General features: G+C 45.3%; 1 protein-coding gene across 1 annotated transcript in view; it reads right to left on the reverse strand.

Moving 5' to 3' along the window:
- Positions 1-25,095, reverse strand: part of hibch (3-hydroxyisobutyryl-CoA hydrolase) — a 55,404-nt gene that overhangs the window by 24,744 nt on the left and 5,565 nt on the right. The window contains exon 7 of the mRNA XM_075478989.1: positions 2,707-2,785. Within this exon, the coding sequence (XP_075335104.1) occupies positions 2,707-2,785 (79 nt within the window). The remainder of the gene's footprint in view (positions 1-2,706; positions 2,786-25,095) is intronic.

Consider the following 25,095-nt stretch of genomic DNA (forward strand, 5'->3'; position numbering starts at 1 on the left):
TGACAGGATATGTACCTCGGACGTTTAAGGTTGCTGTAATTAAACCTTTACTTAAAAAACCTACTCTTGATTCAGAGGTGTTGGCTCATTATAGACCTATATCCAATCTCCCTTTTATGTCTAAAGTTCTTGAAAAAATAGTTGCAGCTCAGCTTTGTGATCATTTACACAGAAATAATCTGTTTGAAGAGTTTCAGTCAGGATTCAGAGTGCATCATAGCACAGAAACAGCACTGGTGAAAGTTACCAATGATCTCCTCTTAGCCTCTGATAGCGGACTTGTGTCTGTGCTTGTCCTGTTGGATCTCAGTGCTGCATTTGATACGGTCGATCACAGTATCTTATTACAGAGACTTGAACATGTTATTGGGATTAAAGGAACTGCATTAGGCTGGTTTAAGTCATATTTATCTGATAGATTTCAGTTTGTTCTTGTAAATGAAGAATCTTCCTCACACACCAGAGTAAGTCATGGAGTTCCTCAGGGTTCTGTGCTTGGACCGATTCTTTTCACTTTATACATGCTTCCATTAGGTAACATTATTAGACAGCATGGCATAAATTTCCATTGCTATGCTGATGATTCCCAGTTGTACTTATCTATAAAACCAGGTGAACCCAATAGGTTGGTCAGATTACAAGCATGTCTGAAAGACATAAAGACCTGGATGACTCAGAACTGTCTGCTTCTAAATTCAGACAAAACTGAAGTCGTTATCTTTGGACCTGAGCGTTTCAGGGAGAAATTGTCTAGCTATATAGTTACTCTAGATGGTATTTCCTTGGCTTCTAGTTCTACAGTGAGGAACCTTGGAATTATTTTTGACCAGAATTGATCATTTGACTCGCATATAAAACAGGTTTCTAGGACTGCCTTCTTTCATCTTCGTAATATTGTTAAAATCAGGAACATCTTGTCTCAGAGTGATGCAGAAAAACTAGTCCATGCATTTGTTACTTCAAGATTGGACTACTGTAATTCTTTATTATTGGGCTGTCCCACATATTCTCTGAAAAGCTTTCAGTTGATCCAAAATGCTGCAGCCAGAGTTCTGATGAGAACTAACAGGAGAGATCATATTTCTCCAGTTTTAGCTTCTCTTCATTGGCTCCCTGTTAAATTCAGAATAGAATTTAAGATTCTTCTCCTTACATATAAAGCTCTTAATGACCGAGCTCCATCATATCTTAAAGATCTCATTATAAGATATTTTCCTAACAGAGCACTTCGTTCCCAAACTGCAGGTTTACTTGAGGTTCCCAGAGTTTCTAAAAGTAGAATGGGAGACAGAGCCTTCAGTTATCAGGCCCCTCTCTTGTGGAATAAGCTGCCAGTAAATGTCCGGGAAGCAGACACCCTTTCCACTTTTAAGACCAGGCTTAAAACTTTCCTTTTTTATAAAGCTTATAGTTAGGGATGGCTCAGGTGATCCTGAAACATCCCATAGTTAAGCTGCTATAGGCCTAGACTGCTGGGGGGCCTCATCTGTCACACCTTTCCTCACTTTACTCTCTTTATGTATATGTGACATTATTGTGGTCATTAACTCGTGTTTCCCTGTTCCAACAGATATCCTTTGAATGGTGTTACAGTGCCGCCGCCCCCCCTTCCCCCTTTCTGTCTTCTCAAACCCCAGCTGGTCGAGGCGGATGGCCACCCTCCCTGAGTCTGGTTCTGCCAGAGGTTTCTTCCTGTTAAAAGGGAGTCGTTTCTCTCCACAGTCGCCTCAGGCAAGCTCAGGACGGGAGATTGGACCGAAAAAGAAAAAGTTTTCAGTGCAATCTGTTGGTTTCCTTAGCTAGGAAATTGTTTTTGAATTGGCTCTATATGAACGAATTGGATTATTTTATGAATAATTATGATTACAATGAATTGAATTCCAATTGGCTTGAATTGGACTATTATCTAAGTGCCTTGAGATGACATTTGTTGTATTTGGCGCTATATAAATAAAAATGAATTGAATTTAATTGAATCAAGCCGGCATCATGGAGCTCACCACTCATTGCCCTTATCGCTCAGCTGATTTAGAAATTCCAGCTTTATGTGTGTAAGGGCACAGCAACACAGGGCTGAGCATCCTCTGCTTGGCATGGGTAAATTACGAGGAGGAACAGTGGCGGGTTAACAAATATGTCTTTTTTGTGCCAATAAGGTGCAACTGATATGTGAAAGAGGCTAGAAACTGAAAAAAAGAAGACCCAAATACATCAAATACAATTGGTCTAACAAATATTCAGTAATTAACAATTTCTTATTTTTTTCCAAACTAATAACTTTCTTGGAACCATTTCAATGATAAGATGACACAACAAGACTAAAAGTCAGTAAAATCATATTTTGAATGTTCAAGTGCTCCAATAGTAGAACTTGAACCAAAGATCTTTTGTCAAGAGGCAAGGATCATGTGGAACACATGCCTGTTCAACATTTTGGCCAAGTGAAAGTACCCTAAAATGGCTACGCTGAGACACTACTTTGTTTTTAAGTGAAATCCTTTTCAGTGTCCTGAAATCCCAGAAAAGTTGCTGTTAACCCCTTATTTCACCAATATTTACATTTCTTTCACAAACACAGATGAATAAAAAATAAATAAACAATGAGGTTTTGACCTGTTCTTTTGGAATATCACAGAGCGTGAAGGTGAAGCCTTCTATCCAATCAAATGCTTTACTCCAAAAATACAGCAAGACGGATAGTCTTACCAATGGCAGTCTCTGGCATGGCAAACAGTGTCTTCTCAGTGGCCACTCGAAACCGCCCATGAACTGACAGACCTACACCCTGCAGGTGGAAAACAAGAAGGTTACAAAAAAGAAAAGCATCCCACTCCTCTTCTGGTACAGTTTTTGTTCATTCCTTGTTTTGTGTATGTGAACTGTGATCTGTGATGTTAGTATGCTGTGTTGTCTGTGGTTGTGTGTTGTGTTGCACTTGTGTTGTCTATCTAGACCTACACCCTGCAGGTGGAAAACAAGAAGGGTACAAAAAAGAAAATCAATCAATCCTTGGATAAAAAGAGCAGAGAACACAGGTACAGACTGATCAAGGACACAACACATAAGTGGAAACAGTGCCGTTGACAAAGCATTAATAACTGTCATATATACAGAGAGCTGAAAGTTTGGATGAAACTGTGCATAAACCAGGCTGGCCCATATTTCTAGGTCACAGATTCTGACAAAGGAAAAGAGGGCTTCTGCTTTAGGAGTCCCAAAATGTTAGAACTAAAGTTACTTTCAAAGAACTGCTTGGCTTTATCATTTTACCTCCAGTGGTAAAACTGATCACAGCTTCATTCATTCCCCAAAACCATAGAATGTATGACATGATAGCATTCTGCACATTACATGTACTTAATTACATTTGCAGCAATGCAACTATCAGCCATTTGGACAACAGGCTTGCTTATGCCATAACATTGGCTGTGATTAGTTAGTTGTCAGAGATTTGTTGCTAATCTCCTCAGCACCTCGTTTTCTTCCTTATTCACTTTGTGAAATTGTTGAACAAAGTTCCAAAGAAATCTATTTGAATAATTATTCTACATTTATAAGTGTGTGTTTCCTTGAGTGTGATTAATGCATGTGGCTCCAAGCAGGGGGATAGGTGAAAGATAATACGCAGGGTTGGCCAGAGAACATTTTCAGCACGGTATAAACTCTGTTTGGGGGTGTGTGTGCATTTGTGTTTTCTGTGAAAGAAAGAGAAAGAGAAAGAGAAAGAGAGAGAGAGAGAGAGAGAGAGATTGTAGGGTTACCTTGGAAATAAAATCTCTTTGCAAACATTCAACTGCATGTGTGAATGCTCAAAGGGGTTACTTTCTATAGTGTTATGAGGTCTTGGCCTTACAATAAAAAGTTCCAAAATGACGGTTGTAATTTGGTGATATAAATAATTAACTGAGCAGTTTTGAATATGTAGACAGATGTAAATAGTATTTCTTAGTACTAGTACTACTAGTATGCTGACAGATCAGCAAATAGTACCGCCTATAATCACTTCTAGGAGCTAAAATCTGAGCTTCAGTTGAGGATTATGCCCGAATGCATGTTTTTAGTGATCTGTCCTGAGCACATGATAATAAATTAACTTGAAATGAATATTATCACATACATCAATCTACAGAACAGTTTGTGTTAATGTGAAAAGGTCTTCAGCTACCCATTATATTTTTTTACAATTTGCTTTCAAGGAGCCAGACTTGGACATGCACGGTGGTGTGGTGGTTAGCATCGCCATCTCACAGCAAGTTCTCGGTTTGAATCCCGACTGGGACCTTTCTTTGTGGAGTTTGCATGTTCTCCCCGTGTATGCGTGGGTTCTCTCTGGGTACTCCAGCTTCCTCCCACTGCCAAAAAACATGCATATTAGGAAAATTGGTGTCTCTAAATTGAACCTAGGAGTGAGTGTGAGCATGCATGGTTGTTTGTCTCGTTGGTCTCTGTGCGGCCCTGTGATGGGACTGGCGACCTGTCCAGGGTGTACCCTCTGCTTCTAGCCTAATGACAGCTGGGATAAGCTCCAGCCCCCATGCGACCTTGAGTTGGTTTATCCATCCATATAGAAAATGGATGGATTTTCAAAGTAGGCTTGAGCAATAGTCCTTCAGGCTTTCTGAGGATTTTTCAAAGTTTCCTTTGGAAATAGGCTGCTTTTTCAGACATTTCAAGTCCAGTCCTTGTACCTGACAATTTTCAAAGGAATGTGTCTTTTCTTGTTTGTTAAGCCACTTAGCACTGACTTAAGAATTATTTGAGCTGAAAAAAGGCACCTAAAATTAATGGATAAATCCCCAGTAGATGAGCAGCACCCCGAAGTGATGTTTGTAGGAAATAGGATAAATTCCAGCAAAGGCATGGCACAGTACCTTAGAGTTGATCTATCTACTGGAGGACCAGACAAGTGTTGGAAAGCGTTGGACATCGTAGTCGCGCAGCTCTGCCCACACGCACGATACCCTCTGCGTACATACAAGCACATAATAACCCCAATGCGGAGGAGTTTTTGAAAATTTCTAGGGGGCGCCACTGAGCCATTTTGCTCCACCCACACACGATACCCTTTACATACATACGAGGTCGACAGGGTGGACGTGTGTGCCAAGTTTCATGACTTTGCGATGATGATAAGGCTTTCAAATAACAAACGCCATCACACGATTTTCACCGCCTGGCCACGCCCACATTGTTTAGAGTTTGGAAAAGTTTCTCCATGATTTTTTCCCCCCATGTCTTAAGAGTAACATGGCCAAGTTTGAAGTCTGTAGCATTAAATCTGTAGGACAAGTTCGATCATATGCAAGGCGCGGAATCGGGCAAAAATGGCACGAAAACGTAGCCTGACTACGTCATACTCACGATTCTAGTCAGAATGTGAGTCTGATACCGCTCAATAGGGATTTGAGTGTGGGGCGTGTTTCAACCGAACCAGGAGAAAAAATGCCTCTTTGCTCAATTGGATAGACCTACAACCAATCAGAGCAGCGTAGTATGTGACGTAGATTAAGCAACACACACTTGTTGTAGGAAAGACGGCAAAAACTCTCTTCTATCTTTTCTATCGATAAAAGCCTTTATCGCGTTCCTCTGTTCGTCTTTCAAAATGAATGCAATGTGGAGATCCTGTAGAACAGACTCGATGGCAGAATCTACACACCCTTGCTCTCCAGCAGCAGCCATGTTCAGCTCTTTAGTGTCGATAATGTCCCTGTTGATCATCTGTCCATCATCGTATAAAGCCCGCCCTGGCAATCTGATTGGGTCGACCGATTCTTGGTCGGGCATAATGATTTCCCAACTGAGCAGAGCCAGACCGAACTTCCCGACCAAAACTTTTATGGGCAGGGCTAAGTTCGGCTGGCACCCAGGCTAACGAAAACGCACTTTCCATCCAAAATGGCCGTCCTTGCAGTTTCACTGCTCGGTCCCTAATTTGAGAAAGACCTGCTTTGTGGTGGGGTGCTACACATGGTTTTTGGTGCTTCAACCTCTTTCTATATGAAATCAGCTGTTGTTGGCCCCTGCAGGCTCAAGATAACTTTCAACCAATCGTCATTTGATCATTATCATCTCCAGAGCCTGCGTGGCTCAGAGTATGGTAGACAGATACTTCTGTGGGTATAAAACAACCCTAAAATAATTTAGGCTGTATTGAAGAACAAAGATGGTCATATCAAATGTTGACTTTCAAGCTTGTCAGTTTTGCACAAACTCTGTTTTTGCCTTTTAAGATAAACTTCTATTTATCAGTGCACGATTCAACATTTACTGAACCTGGTAATACATAAACAAAGTGATGGTTCAAGACTTTTGAACAGCACATTGTGTGGATGTTATTAAAATAATAAGAAAACAACACTCATAATGCCTCGACTTGACCTGCCCTCTGCTCGAAACAGAAAAAAAAACAGACTGCAAGTCTGCTCTATTTCTACCTTTTATCTTACTATGCAGTCATTCACCTTAAGGGGTTATGTGAAGACTGGACTCCTCACTTCATAGCATCCATCCATCCATCCATCATCTTCCGCTTCTCCGGGGATCGGGTCACGGGGGCAGCAGCTTAAGCAGAGAAACCCAGACGTCCCTGTCCCCAGCCACTTCCTCCAGCTCTTCTGGGGGGACCCCGAGGCGTTCCCAGGCCAGCCGAGAAACATAGTCTCTCCAACGTGTCCTGGGTCTTCCCCGGGGTCTCCTCCCAGTGGGACGGGCCCGGGACACCTCACCAGGGAGGCGTCCAGGAGGCATCCTAACCAGATGCCCGAGCCATCTCATCTTCCACTCGATGCGGAGGAGCAGCGGTTCTACTCTGATCCCCTCCCGGATGACCGAGCTTCTCACCCTATCTCTAAGGGAGACCCCAGACACCCTGCGGAGGAAACTCATTTCGGCAACTTGTATTCGCGATCTCATTCTTTCCGCCACTACCCACAGCTCGTGACCATAGGTGAGGGTAGGAACATAGATTGACCGGTAAATCGAGAGCTTCGCCTTCTGGCTCAGCTCCTCTTTCACCACGACGGGCCGGTGCAGAGCCCGCATCACTGCAGACGCCGTACCAATCCGCCTGTCAATCTCCTGCTCCATTCGTCCCTCACTTGTGAACAAGACCCCGAGATACTTGAACTCCTGCACTTGGGGATGGATCTCATTCCCGACCCGGAGAGGGCATTCCACCTTTTTCCGGCCGAGGACCATGGTCTCGGATTTGGAGGCGCTGATTCTCATCCCAGCCGCTTCACACTCAGCTGTGAACCGCTCCAGTGAGAGCTGAAGGTCACGGCCCGACGACGCAAACAGAACCACATCCTCCGCAAAGAGCAGAGACCCGATTCTGAGGTCGCCAAAACGGACCCCCTCAAAGCTCTGGCTGCGCCTAGAAATTCTGTCCATTAAAATTATGAACAGAATCGGTGACAAAGGGCAGCCCTGACGGAGTCCAACCCTCACAGGAAACATGTCCGACTTACTGCCAGAAATACGGACCAAACTCTGACACCGGTCATACAGAGACCGAACAGCCCATATCAAGGGGTCCGGCACTCCATACTCCCGGAGCACCCCCGACAAGAGTCCCCGAGGGACACGGTCGGACGCCTTCTCCAAGTCCACAAAACACATGTATGTTGGGCGAACTCCCATGCACCCTCCAGGATCCTGCTGAGGGTATAGAGCTGGTCTACTGTTCCACGGCCAGGACGAAAACCACACTGCACCTCCTGAATCCGAGATCCGATTATGCGGCGGATCCTCCTCTCCAGTACCCCCGAATAGACCTTACCAGGGAGGCTGAGGAGTGTGATCCCCCTATAGTTGGAACACACCCTCCGGTCCCCTTTTATCATAGCAATCTGTACTTAATAGCAAGGCCATTTCCTGAGCAGGTAAGAGGAAAATCGAATATGCCAGTGACTGGTGGCGATTTTTGACAATGGCTGTCAGGTGATCATAAGGTCAATCCCACGAACTGAGTCTGGAGATACTAGTGATTCATTCCTTTTGGAGAAAAAAAAAAAAAAAAAAAGAAGAAAAAGATATCTGGTTTGCTTCAAGTTGGCACTGTCAAGTCAAGTGTCCCTGCTTTTATAAGTAAACATTACATATGCCAAGAACTTTTTTTCCATCCTGGTATGCCTCAACTTTGTACAGGCCACAGTCCATGCATGTTAGTGTCTTCTTCCAATAAGTCGTTCTGCCTGTAAGTTTGTCAGACATTTCTGGTCAGTGGTGAGGTGCAAGGCAAGGCAAGGCAAGGCAAGGCAAGGCAAGGCAAGGCAAGGCAAGGCAAGGCAAGGCAAGGCAAGGCATCTTTATTTATATAGCACATTTCATACCACAGGCAACTCAATGTGCTTTACATAAAGACAAGGCATTTAAAAGAAAAACAAGCAATTGAAAGAGAAAAAAATAGAATAAAAATTAAAAACACAGTTAAAAGCGATCAAAGAAGAGGGGAAAAAGAAAAATATAAACTCAACCATAAGCACACCGAAAGAGAAATGTTTTTAACCTGGATTTAAAAGTGCTTACAATTGGGGCTGATTTCAGTTCTGCTGGTAGTTTGTTCCAGTTGTATGCAGCATAATAGCTAAAAGCTGCTTCACTGTGTCTAGTTTGGACTCTGACCTCCACTATCTGACCTGAGTCAGTAGATCTCAGAGCTCTACAGGGTTTATACTCTACTAGCATGTCATTCATGTATTCTGGACCTAAACCATTCCGTGATTTGTAGACGAGTAGCAGAACTTTAAAATCTATTCTGTATCTGACCGGGAGCCAATGTAAAGACTTGAGAACTGATCTGATCTCTTTGTTCTGGTTAAAACTCGGGTTGCAGCGTTCTGAATGAGCTGCAGCTGTTTGAGACTCTTTTGGGGAGTCCAGTCAGAAGACCGTTACAGTAGTCAAGTCTGTTGGAGATGAAAGCATGAATCAGCTTCTCCTGATCTGTTTGGGACATGAAATCCTTAATTCTGGATATGTTCTTAAGTTGATAAAAGGCTGATTTGGTGACTGATTTTATACGATTGTTGAAGGTCAGGTCTGAGTCTATCAGCACGACGAGGTTCCGGACTTGGTCTTTAGTTTCTAGGGACAGTGACTCAAGATGTTTACTGACAGCAAACCTCTGCTCTTTGTTGCCAAACACAATGACCTCAGTTTTTTCTTTATTTAACTGAAGGAAATTTTGGTTCATCCACTTTTTGACTTGCTCTAAGCAGTCGCACATTGGGCATCATGCAAGAACATTTTCGTATTTTTATTCAAAATTTCTAGTACTTTTTTCGTAAGAAGGTCTCGTACGAACACGCCATATCAGATTCAACAAACGCTCTTAACTTCAGAAAAAGTGTGTAAACGACCTGCGTAAAGGATGAATCCCACTCGTACGTATCTAAGTTCACGTGCACGAGGATAGTAGATTTGCATACTCCACGCCCTAAATGATACCATATAAGGCAGTGCTTCCTCGCTCCTGTGCCAGGAAGTGTTGAGTGTTGAGTCATGAGAATGGCATCAAGGCGCAAAAAGAACAACTTTACGGGCTCTGAGATGGAAGTTCTGCTTTCAGAGATCCAAAAAGGAAAATCTGTCTTTTTTAGCAGTGTCAGCAGTGGAATTACGGGACCTGCTAAAGCGAAGAAATGGGAAGCAATTATAAATAAACTGTTTAAACGTGACGCATTTGTGGTCCTCCTCTGTCTGGTTCTGACAGTACGGTCTGACCAGCATGGACCCAGCGCATGACACATCCAGTATGGAAACCTCCGACCCTGAGTCACCAATTGCCATGCAGCGACTGGAACATGCAGAGGGAGAGATGCAACGAATATCTGGAGACATTTCATCGCTGATTCAGCTTGGTCACCAGCAGCGACAGCAGATCCAGCAGCAGCAAGGACAGCTAGCCCAGGTATTGCAAATGCTTACCCACCTGACTTCTCCGTCTGTCCCTGCTCCATCTGCACCACCTCTACTCTCTGCATCCCAGCACCGCTCCAGACCCCAACGCTCCAGTTCCGGTGTCCCCACTTCAAGCTCCCGGTGCCCCAGAGCCGAAGATTGGCAACCCCGAACGCTTTGACGGTGACCCTGGCCAAGTGAGGGCGTTCTTGACCAGCTGCCGGCTCCAGTTTTCACTACAGCCCAGAACCTTCGCCACAGAGGGGGCTAGAGTGGGGTACACCATTACACACCTGACAGGTCGGGCTCAGCTGTGGGGAACCGCTGAGTTTGACCGGCAGACACCAGCCTGCGCTTCTTTCGATGCCTTTTCTGAGGAGATGTTGAAGGTGTTCGACCTGGGCTCATCAACTTCGGAGGCATCCAGGGCTCTGATGACCATTCGCCAGGGGAACCAGACAGTGTCGGACTATTCCATCGATTTCCGCACCCTGGCAAGGCGCAGCTCCTGGAATGAGGCCGCACAGGTGGATGCCTTCCTTCACAGCCTGGCAGACTACATGAACGATGAACTCGTCTCGCACGATCAACCCCCGACACTCGATGAGGCCATCAGTCTTGCTGTTCGGATCGACCGCCGGATCCAGGAGAAGGGACGCTTCATCCAGCCCTCTGTCCGCACTCTGAGTGATTCTTCTGGTCTGCCCCCCACCTCAGCTGCTCCCCAGAACCAGCCCGAACCCATGGAGATTGGTCGTGCCTCCCTCACTGCAGCAGAGCGCCAGCGCCGCTTCTCGTCCAACCTCTGCCTGTACTGCGGGAGTGAGGGCCATCGTGTCGCCACCTGTCCAGCAAAAGCCGGAGCTCACCGGACGTAGGAGGGGTCCGGCTGAGCTCGATGAACACCCTTTCCTCCACCGGCTGTAAGCCTCTTTTTCAAGTCTGTCTCCTCTTCTCCCGAACCACCCACACTTTGGCTGCCCTGGTGGACTCTGGTGCCGAAGCCAACATTATGGACCCTGAACTGGCCCATCAGTTGGGTCCGGAGACCCATCATCTGCCCTCTCCTATCACAGTCCGTGCTCTAGATGGCCATCTCCTTGGTACAGTCACCAGCATCACCGCCCCCATCTCAATGATCCTGTCGGGTAACCACCAGGAGAGTCTCTGCTTTCACCTGCTCCGCTCCCCAAACCAACCTCTTATCCTGGGCTACCCATGGCTCCGCCGCCATAACCCTCACCTCGACTGGATGACCGGGACAATCAAGGAGTGGGGAGAGGACTGCCACCAGACCTGTTTGCATTCTGCCACATTGCCCCCCAGTTCGGTGCCCACCGATTCGGCCCCTGACCTCTCCAATGTCCCCAAATGCTACCACAGACTTCGGCAGGTATTCAACAAGGCCACGTCACTGCCCCCGCATCGCCCCTATGACTGCGCCATAGACCTCCTCCTTGGAACTGCTCCACCCAAGGGTGGCCTGTACTCTGTCTGCCCCTGAAAGAAGAGCCATGGAGGAGTACATCAGTAACTCCCTAGCAGCTGGGATCATCCGCCCGTCCTCTTCTCCTGCCGGTGCAGGGTTCTTCTTCGTGGGGAAAAAAGATGGGACCCTCCGCCCCTGCATCGACTACCGGGGTCTTGTAGTCATGATATCACAGTTAAGAATCGTTACCCTCTTCCTCTGCTCACTTCCGCTTTTGAGTTGCTCCAGGGAGCCACAATTTTCACAAAATTGGATCTCAGGAATGCTTACCATCTGGTGCGGGTGAGGGAGGGAGATGAATGGAAGACAGCGTTCAACACCCCAACAGGTCACTATGAGTACCTGGTCATGCCTTTCGGCCTCACCAATGCCTCAGCAGTGTTCCAGGCTCTAGTAAACAACGTCTTGCGGGACATGCTGAACAAGTTTGTCTTCGTGTACCTGGATGACATTTTGATCTTCTCCCGAACCCTGACCGAACACACCCGCCACGTCCAACTGGTCCTCAGTCGTCTCCTGGAGAACTCCCTGTATGTCAAGGCAGAGAAGTGTGAGTTTCGTGCTCGATACATGGCTTTCCTGGGATACATTGTGGCAGAAGGGCGCATCCAAATGGACCCAGCTAAAGTCTCAACAGTGACTTCATGGCCCGTACCAGAGAGCAGGAAAAAGCTCCAGCAATTCCTTGGGTTTTCCAACTTCTACCGCAAATTCATCCGCAACTACAGCACAGTAGCCTCTCCTCTCACCGTTCTGACCAGTCCCAAACAACCATTCGCCTGGACCTCAGCAGCCAATGAAGCCTTCGGTGTCCTCAAATCCCGGTTCACCTCTGCCCCCATTCTCCAGATGCCCGATCCAGACCGGCAATTCGTTGTGGAGGTGGACGCCTCTGATGTGGGAGTCGGAGCAGTTCTCTCGCAACGAGCAGCCGAAGATGGCAAACTCCACCCCTGTGCGTTCTATTCTTGCAGACTATCACCATCGGAACGCAACTACGACATAGGCAACCGTGAGCTTTTGGCTGTCAAGCTTGCCCTGGAAGAGTGGCGCCACTGGCTGGAGGGTTCAACTGTTCCATTCATAGTCTGGACTGACCACAAAAAATCTTGAATACATATGAACCGCTAGACGACTGAACTCCAGACAGGCCCGCTGGGCTCTGTTCTTTACCAGGTTCAACTTTACCCTGTCATACCGCCCCGGAACACGAAACACTAAGCCTGATGCCCTTTCCTGTCAGTTCCAGAAAGACAACACTCACACAAACAACCCAGCACCCATCCTGCCCGGTCCCTGTCTCATTGCCGCTCTGACTTGGGATGTTGAGGAACAAGTACGGGAGGCTCTTCGTGACCAGCCTGGCCCCAGTACGTGCCCTGATGACCGCCTCTTCGTCCAGGAAAACCTGAGGTCTCAAGTCATACAGTGGGGTCACAGCTCCAATCTCGCTTGCCATCCTGGGTCTACTCGCACCTGTCACCTTCTCACCCAGCGGTTCTGGTGGCCATCTCTGAGGAAGGATGTGAGGGACCTTGTCCGTGCTTGCCCCACCTGTAGCCAGAACAAGTCATCCAACCAGCCCCCTGCTGATCCTCCTCCTCCACCACGTCTTGTTGATGGAGGCCTGGTCTACTCCGTCCGACGACTGCTCCGGTCCAGGCGAAGAGGCAGAGGTATCCAGTACCTAGTCGACTGGGAAGGGTACGGTCCAGAGGAGAGGTCCTGGGTGCCTGCCAGACGAATTTTGGATCGGACACTTATTGCTGATTTTCATCGTCTGCATCCTGACCAGCCCTCCATCCGGCGTGGCCGCCCTAGGGGGTCCCGACAGGCTACCCGCTCGACACCTGACCCTGACCCAGAACCTGGCCTGTGTTCTGACGTGCTCCCTGCTGATGGGGGAACAAGGCCCCTTGGCGACGTGGATTCACCGGTCCCCTCTGAGGACGAAGCGATGGAGACTGATCGAAGTGAGGAATTCTGACCCTCCTCCGGCTCCCCCCTCCGCCCTCCCTGCTTGGTGGTGTCTCTTGGGGACTTCTGGGGCCGTCCCTTGGGGGGGGGGGGGGGGGGGGGGGTTCTGTCATGGTCTCTCCCCTGGCTCCTGGTAACAAGCACTTAGTGCCTTCAATTCACTCTGCTCTGCTTAATTGGTACACCTGTTTTCAATCTGCCTCCTCATTGACCAGCCAGCTGCACTGCATTCACTTTGCCATTAACCTCTGTATATTAAGCTCTGGTTTTCAGTTCCACTCTGTCAGACCGTCTGCGAACACGCTCCTGATTCCTGTTCCCTGGCAAAAGAACTCTGACTCCTGTTGACAAACCCGGACCTGCTCTGAAACCCTGCCTGATCTCCAGTCCTTGATAAACCCGACCTGCCTTCTGCCTGGAATCCTCACTGATCTCTTGCCCCGGTAATGTTGACCTGCCTTCCGCCTACCTACCACGATTTCTGGATTACCCTTGACTGTACTGCCGCTGTTGTGTGTGTGTGTTCCCCCCAGGACTCCCTGCCCCGTGGCGAGTGAGCTCGGACCTACCACCACCTACACGAGACGCCGCTCAACCACTGGGGGACACACACACACAGGCACCTGGACCATAGGACAGTGGTTAGGACACCAGCCTGCCAAGCCAGCGACCCGGGTTCGATACCAGAGTCAGCCCCAACTCCCTTTCCCCTGAAACATAAATAAACTGTTTAAACGTGACGCATTTGTGGTCCTTCTCTGTCTGGTCCTGACATCTCCACACGGTCTCTTCCAAGAGCCTGACGCACTAAGGCATCCAAAAGTAAGACAGCTGCTGGTTACGCTTCCCATTGACCTTGTTATATACAGATTCAAATGAACCTTCAATTAGTGCATAATTTAAGTCAAACAGAATAATGTCAGCATAATTATGGGGTATAATGTATATTTATTTATGTTTTCTTCAAAGTAATTAAATATAGAATCCATTCATTAGTCAAGCAAACTTGATTTGAATAACAGCAGACTATTTTACGAAACTCCTACGACAGGTCTGGATCACTCGTAAATTCTGTTCGTACCTGAAAGAAAACGTAAAATACGAAAAGATTGGTGAATGCGCAAATTCTCTTAAATTACTCGTACGGACAATTTAAGAACAAATCTGTACGTACGAACGGTTCTTGCATGAGGCCCAATGACTCTATAGGACTGCAGTCATCTGGAGACAGTGAGAGATATATCTGTGTGTCATCTGCATAGCTGTGGTAGTTGACTTTAGAGTTCTTCAGAATTTGACCCAGAGGCAGCATGTATAGAGTGAACAGAAGGGGTCCAAGAACTGACCCCTGAGGAACTCCACATGTCATAGCCACTCGATCAGATTGATTACTTCCAATAGTCACAAAATAACTCCGCTCCTCCAAGTAGGACCTGAACCATTTTAGGACTGTCCCGCTGAGTCCTGCCCAGGTTTCCAACCTGTTCAGCAGTATACTGTGATCCACAGTGTCAAATGCAGCACTGAGATCCAACAATACCAGAACTGACACCTTGCCTGAGTCAGTGTTCAACCTTATGTCATTTAACACTTTAATAAGAGCCGTTTCTGTACTGTGGTGAGGTCGGAAGCCTGACTGAAATTTTGTCAAGGAGTCCACAAATGTTCCCTCTAAGCTGCGCGCCTGCGCAATCACGCACTGCTCGCACATTCTCAGCGCACAAGAAAATCTATGTAGCGCATAAAATAAAATTCACCATAAACGTATTAATCAATATCTAATACCTAAGACCTAATGTTTTTCTGTACCATTTTTCAATATAACGCAGTGAGTGACAGGTGTTCAGCCAATGATACGATTTACTTACGCTATGCAGCCAATCATAGCATTGATAGTGCTCGCATATGTGCCCTACCCATACGCGCCGTGCAGGTTAGCTAGCTAACAACAGTGCGGCGGAGCTAGGAGTTAAGACACAATCCCCTGCGGTTCTTTTAGAACAGAATTGCTGTCTGAGTATGTGTGAAATAGAAGAAAAAGCAGTGAAACTGGATGAGATTTTTTCTTTTTCGATTGAGAAAGATCTACTCTGCAAAACAAGGCTGCAAGCATGACTCTTCCCAAGGCCAAAGCATGACTCTCACATACAACATAACATACTACACATCTCATGAACAACAAGATTTTTGTCTTTTTCATTTTAACTGGGTCAAATCACTTATATTAAAAGTAAACTAATGAAAATTGCTGCTGTGATTTGATTCTTCTAATAAGCCATGTAACTTGCTATGATCCAAGGTTTTGAACAGGTGTGTGGCCACAGCGTGCACATCTGATGTTGCTCACAGTGCTCATCAGTGTGCTCAGAGAGTTTGTGTGTATGCCCAGACACATGAAAAATTAGAGGGAACATTGGAGTCCACTGGAGTTCAAGAAGTTACTGAGTTGATTAAAAACCACTTTCTCAACAATCTTGGCAATAAAAGGAAGATTTGAGATGGGTCTGTAGTTGGTTAAAATGGAAGCATCCAATGTTCTCTTTTTTAGGAGTGGCTTGATGGCAGCTACTTTTAAGGGTTTAGGAAACGTGCCTGATTGAAGTGAGCAGTTTATTATTTGCTGCAAATCTGTTTGGACAGAGCTTACAATAGTTTTAAAGAAGTCAGATGGCATTGTGTCAAGACAGGATGTTGATGGTTTAAGATGCTGGACTGTTTCTTCTATGGTTTTTTGGTCAACTGTATTGAATTCTGACATTATAGTTGATTGATTCCTAGGTGGTTTTAAGGATTGTGTCATTTTATTATTTTGCTGATTTATGTTGATACTTAGCCTTATAGATTTGATTTTTTCATTGAAAAAAACAAGCAAATTCATTTCATTTTTCTGAAACTATCTGTTTTGGGGGGGGGGTTGTAAGCTTATCAACCATAGCAAACAGAGCACGAGTGTTGTTGATGTTCTTATTAATCATTTCAGATAAGTGTTGCTGTCTAGCCCGGAGTAACCCGTGGTTAAAATTACAAAGACTTTGTTTGTAGAGGTCATGGTGAATTTGAAGTTTAGTTTTTCGCCATTTACGCTCTGCTTTCCTGCATTCTGTTTTCAAGGCCTTTACCATCATAGTGTTCCTCCATGGTGTTCGCTTTCTGCTCAAGATCATCTTATTTTTAATATGAAATGGTTTCAGGTCCAAAACATAAAGATTTGTAGGTAATCCTTATATATTCCAAAATACTGTATACTGTATATGCATTTGAATACTGTTTCAAATGCACCCGAATACATCTATTTTACCTGCTTAAAAAAGTTTCACAACAATAAACTGAAAACACTATTTCACAAAAACAAAAAACTTATTGCCAAATTATCCAGCGAGCTCCTTTTTGTTACAAGAAGTCCAATTCACTCTATTCCCCATTAGGCCTACCTCATTAACCCGATAGAAGAAATGAACACCAGCTGATATTTTATCTTAATGCAGTCATGTAAAAGTGAACTGACAGACCAATTCATCCCTCAGCATGACACTCAGGTATGGAGTGCAGTTACGTTAATGCAAGGGAATAAACAACCAGGCAAACTGTACATAGCACTGGAAATCTGATAGATTCCAGTTTGTTCTTGTAAACTAAGAATCTTCCTCGCACAACAGAGTAAGGTATGGAGTTCCACAGGGTTCTGTGCTTGGACCAATCCTTTTCATTTTTATATATATTTAGGTAACATTATAATGGTGCTTTTCCACTAGCTCGGCACGGCTCGGTTTGGTTGTGTTTCCATTACAAACGAGTATACTTCGTGCCTCCTCGACGTTGGCGGGGTCGTCGTAACACGGCTGCACGTGTTGCTGCTCACCCTGCGGCTTTTTGTTACACAGAATGCAGAGGAGCCAGAGAAGACTCCTGGCCGCCAGACAAAACAGTATTGAAAAGTACCGGAGAGTTTTGTTACGAGCTTCAAAAAGACGACGTTTGGAGGTAAGCTAACGGTTGCTAACGCTAGCTTTTATTATCCTCGTTATGACGCTTCCAGTGACGACACTCATCGCCCAATCAGTGGAAGGCAGTCGGCTGACGTCACGTTTTAGTAACGCTTCGGCCCGCTTGGAACCAGGGCTGAGGTGATACGAAAAATCGTCCCGGTTGCAGGTACAGCGTGCTAGTGGAAACACGCAATAGCGCGCCGAGCCGAAGAGAGCTAGTGGAAAAGCACCATTTGACAGCATGGCATAAATTTCCATTGCTATGCTGATGATACTCAGCTGTACTTATCTATGAAACCAGATGAAACCAATAGGTTGGTCAGACTACAAGCATGTCTTAAAGACATAAAGACCTGGATGACTCAGAACTTTCTGCTCCTAAATTCAGACAAAACTGAAGCTGTTGTCTTTGGACCTGAGCGCTTCAGGGAGAAACTGTAGCTATATAGTTACTCTAGATAGCATTTCCTTGGCTTCCAATACTCAGAGATGGGGACTCGAGTTGCACTTAAGTCGCACAAAGACTCGAGACTTGACTTCAGACTTGCCCTCAAAAGACATGAGACTTTACTTGGACTCAAGGCTTGGGACTCGTAAACAATCTTCATTTCGTGAAATTATTGTTTCTGATCTTTATTTAATGAATTCCGATGCATGACAAGGCTGATGGCAGGCTGAGCGCAACATAGCCTCGTGCATGCGTGCAGCCACTGATATTAAAACTACTCTAACCATGGCAACGTCAAGCTTATCTGGAACTGTGGCATTTGGTTATAAAGCGTTTACACAGACAGCAAACAAGCGAACTGCAGCTTGCAAAGTGTGTGGTATCAGGATAAATGATGCCGGCTCAACTACGTCCAACTTCATCAGGCACCTAAAAATGCACAAGAATAGGTCAGTCTCTTTGTAATGTGACAGGGAAACTTAGCGCGTATCGACAGCTACCGCTACAAAACTAATCAAAGTAAACAGTGTCGTAAACTATATGCAGATAATAGCTTCATTGTTCACTACACAGTGTTGCTGATTTATCTGCAGCAGCCTATGAAATTTGGGAAGAGTTAAGGGTTAAGACTGTGGTTAAGTAGCCTAGGTTAACAGTTACCAAATTAATTGCTATGCCAAGCCTACGTGGGTATAGTTTAACGTTAATCTAATTGCTGTTTTAAAATAGCCTACTTTTACAATTTCAGGGACACCTGATAAAATTCCAGGTTGACACTGTCCACAAAACCCTGAAAAATACACTGAAATTGCACTGAAAAATGTCATGCATGAGAAGTTCAGGCTACACGGCCAGTTATTAATATGTCTGTTCATGTATCCTGTGGTGCAGAGCAAGCACACTGTGGAGGGGGGCGTGGTGCATCAGGTGCAGAGGAGAGGTGGAGAGGTGGGAAGAGCTCAGAGGACAGTGGGAGGGGAGATGATTGGCACACCTGTACATCGTCGGCTAATCATTCTCCCCTTTATCAGTAGCGTACTGGTCCAGGCAGAGGGGGAGATGACGGGATCGAGACCTAGAGCCAGAGACGGAAGGACGAATGAACGAACCGAGCACACGGAGAAGCTGGAGTTCATCTTCTGCCGTTCAGGCTATTAACCTCGATCAATAAGAAATAAACAAGTATAAGTCAACCACGGTCTCTGCTCATGTGTTGGGTGAACCCACGGTGGCAACGGGAATTTTTACACACACATATTTCCAAATACATTTATATACTTCAAACAAGCGTTTTTCATGGCATTTCTTCACATTGGATTGAAAAAGCCCTCTTAAAGCTATGGTAGGTAATCCTAGAGAGCTAGCAAGAGAGCTAGCAAGATTCGAAAGTGTCCCCTCCTCTAAGCTCCACCCCCCCCTCCCCATTCCGTCAGTGCGTCATCCAAAGCCGGTAGAACCGCATGCGCACACGGAGCAGGGAGCCGACAGAGGGGGGCGTAGGCAGAAAGCAGAGGCATCTGATTGTTTTTTGTAGGCGCTCCAATCCGAGATCAGCGGGACGCTGATCTCGGATTGGTCAGCTTTTTCTCAGTCCTGCAGCTGCCACAGAGGTCTGATTATTTTCGTCCCTTTTTCTAAATACATCTTGTATAGATTTCTCTCAGGACAGACGGACCATTTCACCCAGTATTACAAAATGTGTTTCTGAACAGGATTACCAACCATGCCTTTAAGTGACCATGCTGTGATCCATTTTGATCCTGCAGTATATAATGATATTACATATATTGATAATACAGTACATGCTTTCATGCCGTTAAATACAGCAATGCATCGTCACATAATGTCTTATCTAGACCAAATGGCATGTGTGTAATGATAGAACTTTCATTTCAGTCATTTGAGACTTGAGACTTGACTTGTGAACATGTCTGCCAATACTACAGTGAGGAACCTTGGAGTAATTTTTGACAAGAATTTATCATTTGACGCACAAATAAAACAGTTTTTTTCGGACTGCCTTCTTTCACCTTCGTAATATTGTTAAAATCAGGAACATCCTGTCTCAGAGTGATGCAGATAAACCAGTTGTGGAAAGAGAGGAAATGTCACTCGACTGACATTTTAAAAGGCAAATGCAATCTTCTTTGGTCACCTATTCCAAATCTCAGGCGACAATGATATGTAAAAATGCAAAAAATTATCATGTAACTGCAAAGGAAGTTCAGGGAATACCTGCAGTTGGAACGATTTATATACATTCCAAATATTTGGTTTTCATACTGACCTCATGTGGCACTGAACCCACGAAAGGTCACTATATGGATAAAAGATGACTCACTGTACTCACCCGTCTTCACCTTGCTAATATTGAACAAATAGATATAGATAGATTATAAACAAAGACTAGAAAATTTCTGAAGAAATTTAGAAGGGGCCTGCCAAAGTGTGCGTATCGCTCAACTAATCACGGCTGCTCAGGAATGGTTCGCAAGGCCTAAAGAAGAAGCATTCAAGCCTAAACGGCATCAAAGCCGTTTAAATTTAAAAATTTAAAGCGGCGAACTGTCCCTTTAAAGAGAAGAACTGTCCCTTTAAAGAGGCGAACTGTCCCTTTAATACCCCACCAGTGAAACAGGGGCAGTTACCTGTTCCTTTGTCCACGAAGCTGGTGATGGTGTTGGCCAGGCTGCCGTTCAGCTCCCCGCTGGACAGGGACCAGTACAGGGACAGCATGTAGTCATGGGGGGTCACCAGCGGGGCTTTGGGGGGCAATGGTGTCACGGGATGATTTGGAGCTGATTATACATGCATTTGTGTCTTCGCGTTTGGACTATTGTAATAGTCTGTTTTCTTGTCTGAACAAGAAGGAGCTGTCTCGCCTGCAGTTGGTGCAAAACTCTGCTGCGAGAATTCTGACCCGCTCAAATAGGAGGACTCACATAACTCCTGTTCTTAAAGCTCTTCATTGGCTACCAGTTTCCTCTAGGATAAATTTTAAAATTTCGGTTTTAACTTTCTGAGCATTGCATGGTCAGGCTCCACCCTACATCAAAGATCTGATCCAGTCTTACACCCCAGCTAGGGTTCTGAAGTCTGTGGATCAGAATCTTCTGATGGTGCCACGCACGCGTTTCCGGACCAGAGGAGACCGATCCTTCCAGGCTGTTGCTCCCAGGCTTTGGAACGATCTTCCGCTCTCTCTGCGCTCGATGGAGTCTGTTGACGCCTTCAAAAGGCAACTTAAGACCTTTTTATTTGTTCAGGTTTTTTCTTAATTTTCTTAACTGTCTTAATTGTCTTAATTTTCTTAATTGTCTTGGGCTGCTATGATTGCCACTGAGTTGCTTTGGCCTTTTTAAACTTATACTTTTATGTACTTCTTAACTGTGTGTTTCTATTGTACCTGTAAAGCGCTTTGTGACCCTGGTCTGTGAAAGGCGCTGTACAAATAAATTACTTACTTACTTACTTACTTTTTTGCTTATTACGTCGCCATGGTAACTCCAATCTTCAATAAAAGTAATAACCCGCGAAAACTCATCGAGCCGGTCGTTTTGATATATATATTGTTGGGATGTGCAGGCCCGTAATGTGGACGGAAGAATAAATTTATCTATAAATAAATAAAGAGACGTTTTCAATGTTAAATCCCATAGACTTTTGCCAACGGAATAGTAATAGGTGCCTTGCCATATATTTGCATGGAGGCATAGGATTGCGAAGCAATGCGAAGCAATGCTATGCAGTGCTCTCCTATGCAATGCTATGGCAGGCCCCAATTAATGCAGAGCTAAAGACCTGCCCCTGCCCCTGCCCCTGCCCCTCAGAGCAAAGTGATGTCGGGGCTCAAAGACCTCAAATCCCCATTTTAATTCATCCAATTCTCAGAATCTCAGCAGCTCCTTCAGCCCTTCTTTCTCTCATCCGTGCTTTCACTGTGAATGTGCTACAGATCTGAAACGCGGGAATATTGAAGTCCAAAGGCGTCCCTCGTTCATTCTGCGAGAATTTTTTCTGTAGCTCTTACGGTTTCCGAATGGGAAGCATCTGTTCGTAGAGTTTTTTTGGCTCTGAGAAGCCTGAGTCTCATATAATTAGTGTAGCAGCAGCTGGGGCAGCTTAACTGTCAGTTAATTGATTGAGATTAATTACCATAGAAACAAGGCTATTAGTGGCCCAGCCAGTCCTTTGTCGATTTAAAGGGACAGTTGGCCGCTTTAAAGGGACAGTTGGCCGCTTTAAAGGGACAGTTCGCCTCTTTAAAGGGACAGTTGGCCGCTTTAAAAGGACAGTTGGCCGCTTTAAAGGGACAGTTCTTTAATGCATGGCAAGGCACATATTACTATTCCGTTGGCAAAAGTCTATGGAATTTAACATTGAAAACGTGTCTCTATTTATTTATAGATATATTTATTCTTCCGTCCACATTAATGGACGGAAGAATAAATATCCCAACGGCACATCCCAACAATATATATATCAAAACGACCGGCTCGATGAGTTTTCGTGGGCTATTACTTTTATTGAAGATTGGAGTTACCATGGCGACGTAATAAGCAAAAAAACAGCCCCCCCAAAGCCCCGCTGGTGACCCCCCCATGACTACATGCTGTCCCTGTACTGGTCCCTGTCCAGCGGGGAGCTGAACGGCAGCCTGGCCAACACCATCACCAGCTTCGTGGACAAAGGAACAGGTAACTGCCCCTGTTTCACTGGTGGGGTATTAAAGGGATAGTTCGCCGCTTTAAAGGGACAGTTCGCAATGCTATGCAATGCTCTCCTATGCAATCCTATGCAATGCTCCGGTTATTGGACGACCGACTCTAACCACTGAGCCACGGCCGCCCCCAAAATACTTTCACACTAACCTATAGTAATAGGTGCCTTGCCAAATATTTGCATGGAGGCATAGGATTGCGAAGCAATGCTATGCAGTGCTCTCCTATGCAATGCTATGGCAGGCCCCAATTAATGCAGAGCTAAAGACCTGCCCCTGCCCCTGCCCCTGCCCCTCAGAGCAAAGTGATGTCGGGGCTCAAAGACCTCAAATCCCCATTTTAATTCATCCAATTCTCAGAATCTCAGCAGCTCCTGCATCCCTTCTTTCTCTCATCCGTGCTTTCACTGTGAATGTGCTACAGATCTGAAACGCGGGAATATTGAAGTCCAAAGCCGTCCCTCGTTCATTCTGCGAGAATTTTTTCCGTAGCTCTTACGGTTTCCGAATGGGAAGCATCTGTTCGTAGAGTTTTTTTGGCTCTGAGAAGCCTGAGTCTCATATAATTAGTGTAGCAGCAGCTGGGGCAGCTTAACTGTCAGTTAATTGAGGGAGATTAATTACCATAGAAACAAGGCTATTAGTGGCCCAGCCAGTCCTTTGCCGATTTAAAGGGACAGTTCACCTCTTTAAAGGGACAGTTGGCCGCTTTAAAGGGACAGTTCGCCGCTTTAAAGGGACAGTTGGCCGCTTTAAAGGGACAGTTCGCCTCTTTAAAGGGACAGTTGGCCGCTTTAAAAGGACAGTTGGCCGCTTTAAAGGGACAGTTCTTTAATGCATGGCAAGGCACATATTACTATTCCGTTGGCAAAAGTCTATGGAATTTAACATTGAAAACGTGTCTCTTTATTTATTTATAGATATATTTATTCTTCCATCCACATTAATGGACTGAAGTATAAATATCCCAACGGCACATCCCAACAATATATATATATCAAAACGACCGGCTCGATGAGTTTTCGCGGGCTATTACTTTTATTGAAGATTGGAGTTACCATGGCGACGTAATAAGCAAAAAAACAGCCCCCAAAAGCCCTGCTGGTGACCCCCCCATGACTACATGCTGTCCCTGTACTGGTCCCTGTCCAGCGGGGAGCTGAACGGCAGCCTGGCCAACACCATCACCAGCTTCGTGGACAAAGGAACAGGTAACTGCCCCTGTTTCACTGGTGGGGTATTAAAGGGACAGTTCGCCTCTTTAAAGGGACAGTTCTTCTCTTTAAAGGGATAGTTCGCCGCTTTAAAGGGACAGTTCGCCGCTTTAAAGGGACAGTTCGCAATGCTATGCAGTGCTCTCCTATGCAATGCTCTCCTATGCAATCCTATGCAATGCTCCGGTTATTGGACGACCGACTCTAACCACTGAGCCATGGCCGCCCCCAAAATACTTTCACACTAACCTTTCAAATAGTACCTCGATTCTCTCTTGTCTACATGTGTTATTAGATTCTCAAAAAGGAATGTAGAAAGTAGAGAAAGTTGAACTATAAGATAAATATAGCATATAAATAACAGCAACTTTTTTAAATGAGCTTAAAAATGTCTGCAGAGACAGAAAAAAAAGATGGATACAGAATTAGGGGCAGTGTAATCTCACCTTACTCTGAGTTTTGCCATAAAAGTAGTGGAATATTGTTAAGTGCTATCTTGTTCCACCAAGTACCATATATGAACATGTCTTCAGGTCCTGCTGCGAACAACAGCCATTTGCAAAAGTGCAGACAAGTGTGTTTATGGCCCTCACAGATATAATGGGCTGCAAAATTTACAACCTGTACAGAATAGTGTTCACTGCCAAAGAATGTGGAGGTGTTTGAGAAACCCTTGTTAAATAATGACAGAACAAGTGAGGCCAATTGCATCAAAAACAGTTATTGAGGTGATTAGGGGGTGTATGAAGAAACCAAGAGATAATTAATAGTTTAGCAATCACATCCAGAGAAAATGATGTCCGTTTGAAAATACACAACAGTTGGGTGACTTTCCACATTACTCTTGCAGAAAGTATTTCCTTTCAAAACAAGCTCCAAGCGGGCTGAAAACTGGAAAGCATGGACGAAAATATGGCTTCAGGCCCGTTTTGGCACCCACTGTTCTTATCTCATCAGAAGAAATGGACATTATCGGACCTCATAGCAGTTGCACAGCTCTGGATCCATACTCATCAGAGGCGCAGCAGCTACTTCACTTCACTACACGTTTGAAATTTCATGCGTAAACCGAGAGAGACACTGTGTCTGCTCAAGTACAACACACAGTAGACACAGATAACACTAAAGGCTTCACAGACCTTTATTCTCAGGATCTGAAACTTGCTGAGCAATGAATAACGTGTGTGAGATGAGATCCCTCTGATAACAGATCCCTCCACACACTGTGCTTGTGTGTCTTTGACCTGATGATGACATGCCTTTACTCTCTCATGATTTGTTATCCCGATTTGCTCTATGTGGGAGTTCTGCCCTGAGCTCATAACAGATCTGGGAGCAGGGACTTTAGTGCCTCT

This window comes from Odontesthes bonariensis, chromosome 12 (assembly GCF_027942865.1).
Source record: "Odontesthes bonariensis isolate fOdoBon6 chromosome 12, fOdoBon6.hap1, whole genome shotgun sequence".
Classification (NCBI taxonomy): Eukaryota; Metazoa; Chordata; class Actinopteri; order Atheriniformes; family Atherinopsidae; genus Odontesthes; species Odontesthes bonariensis.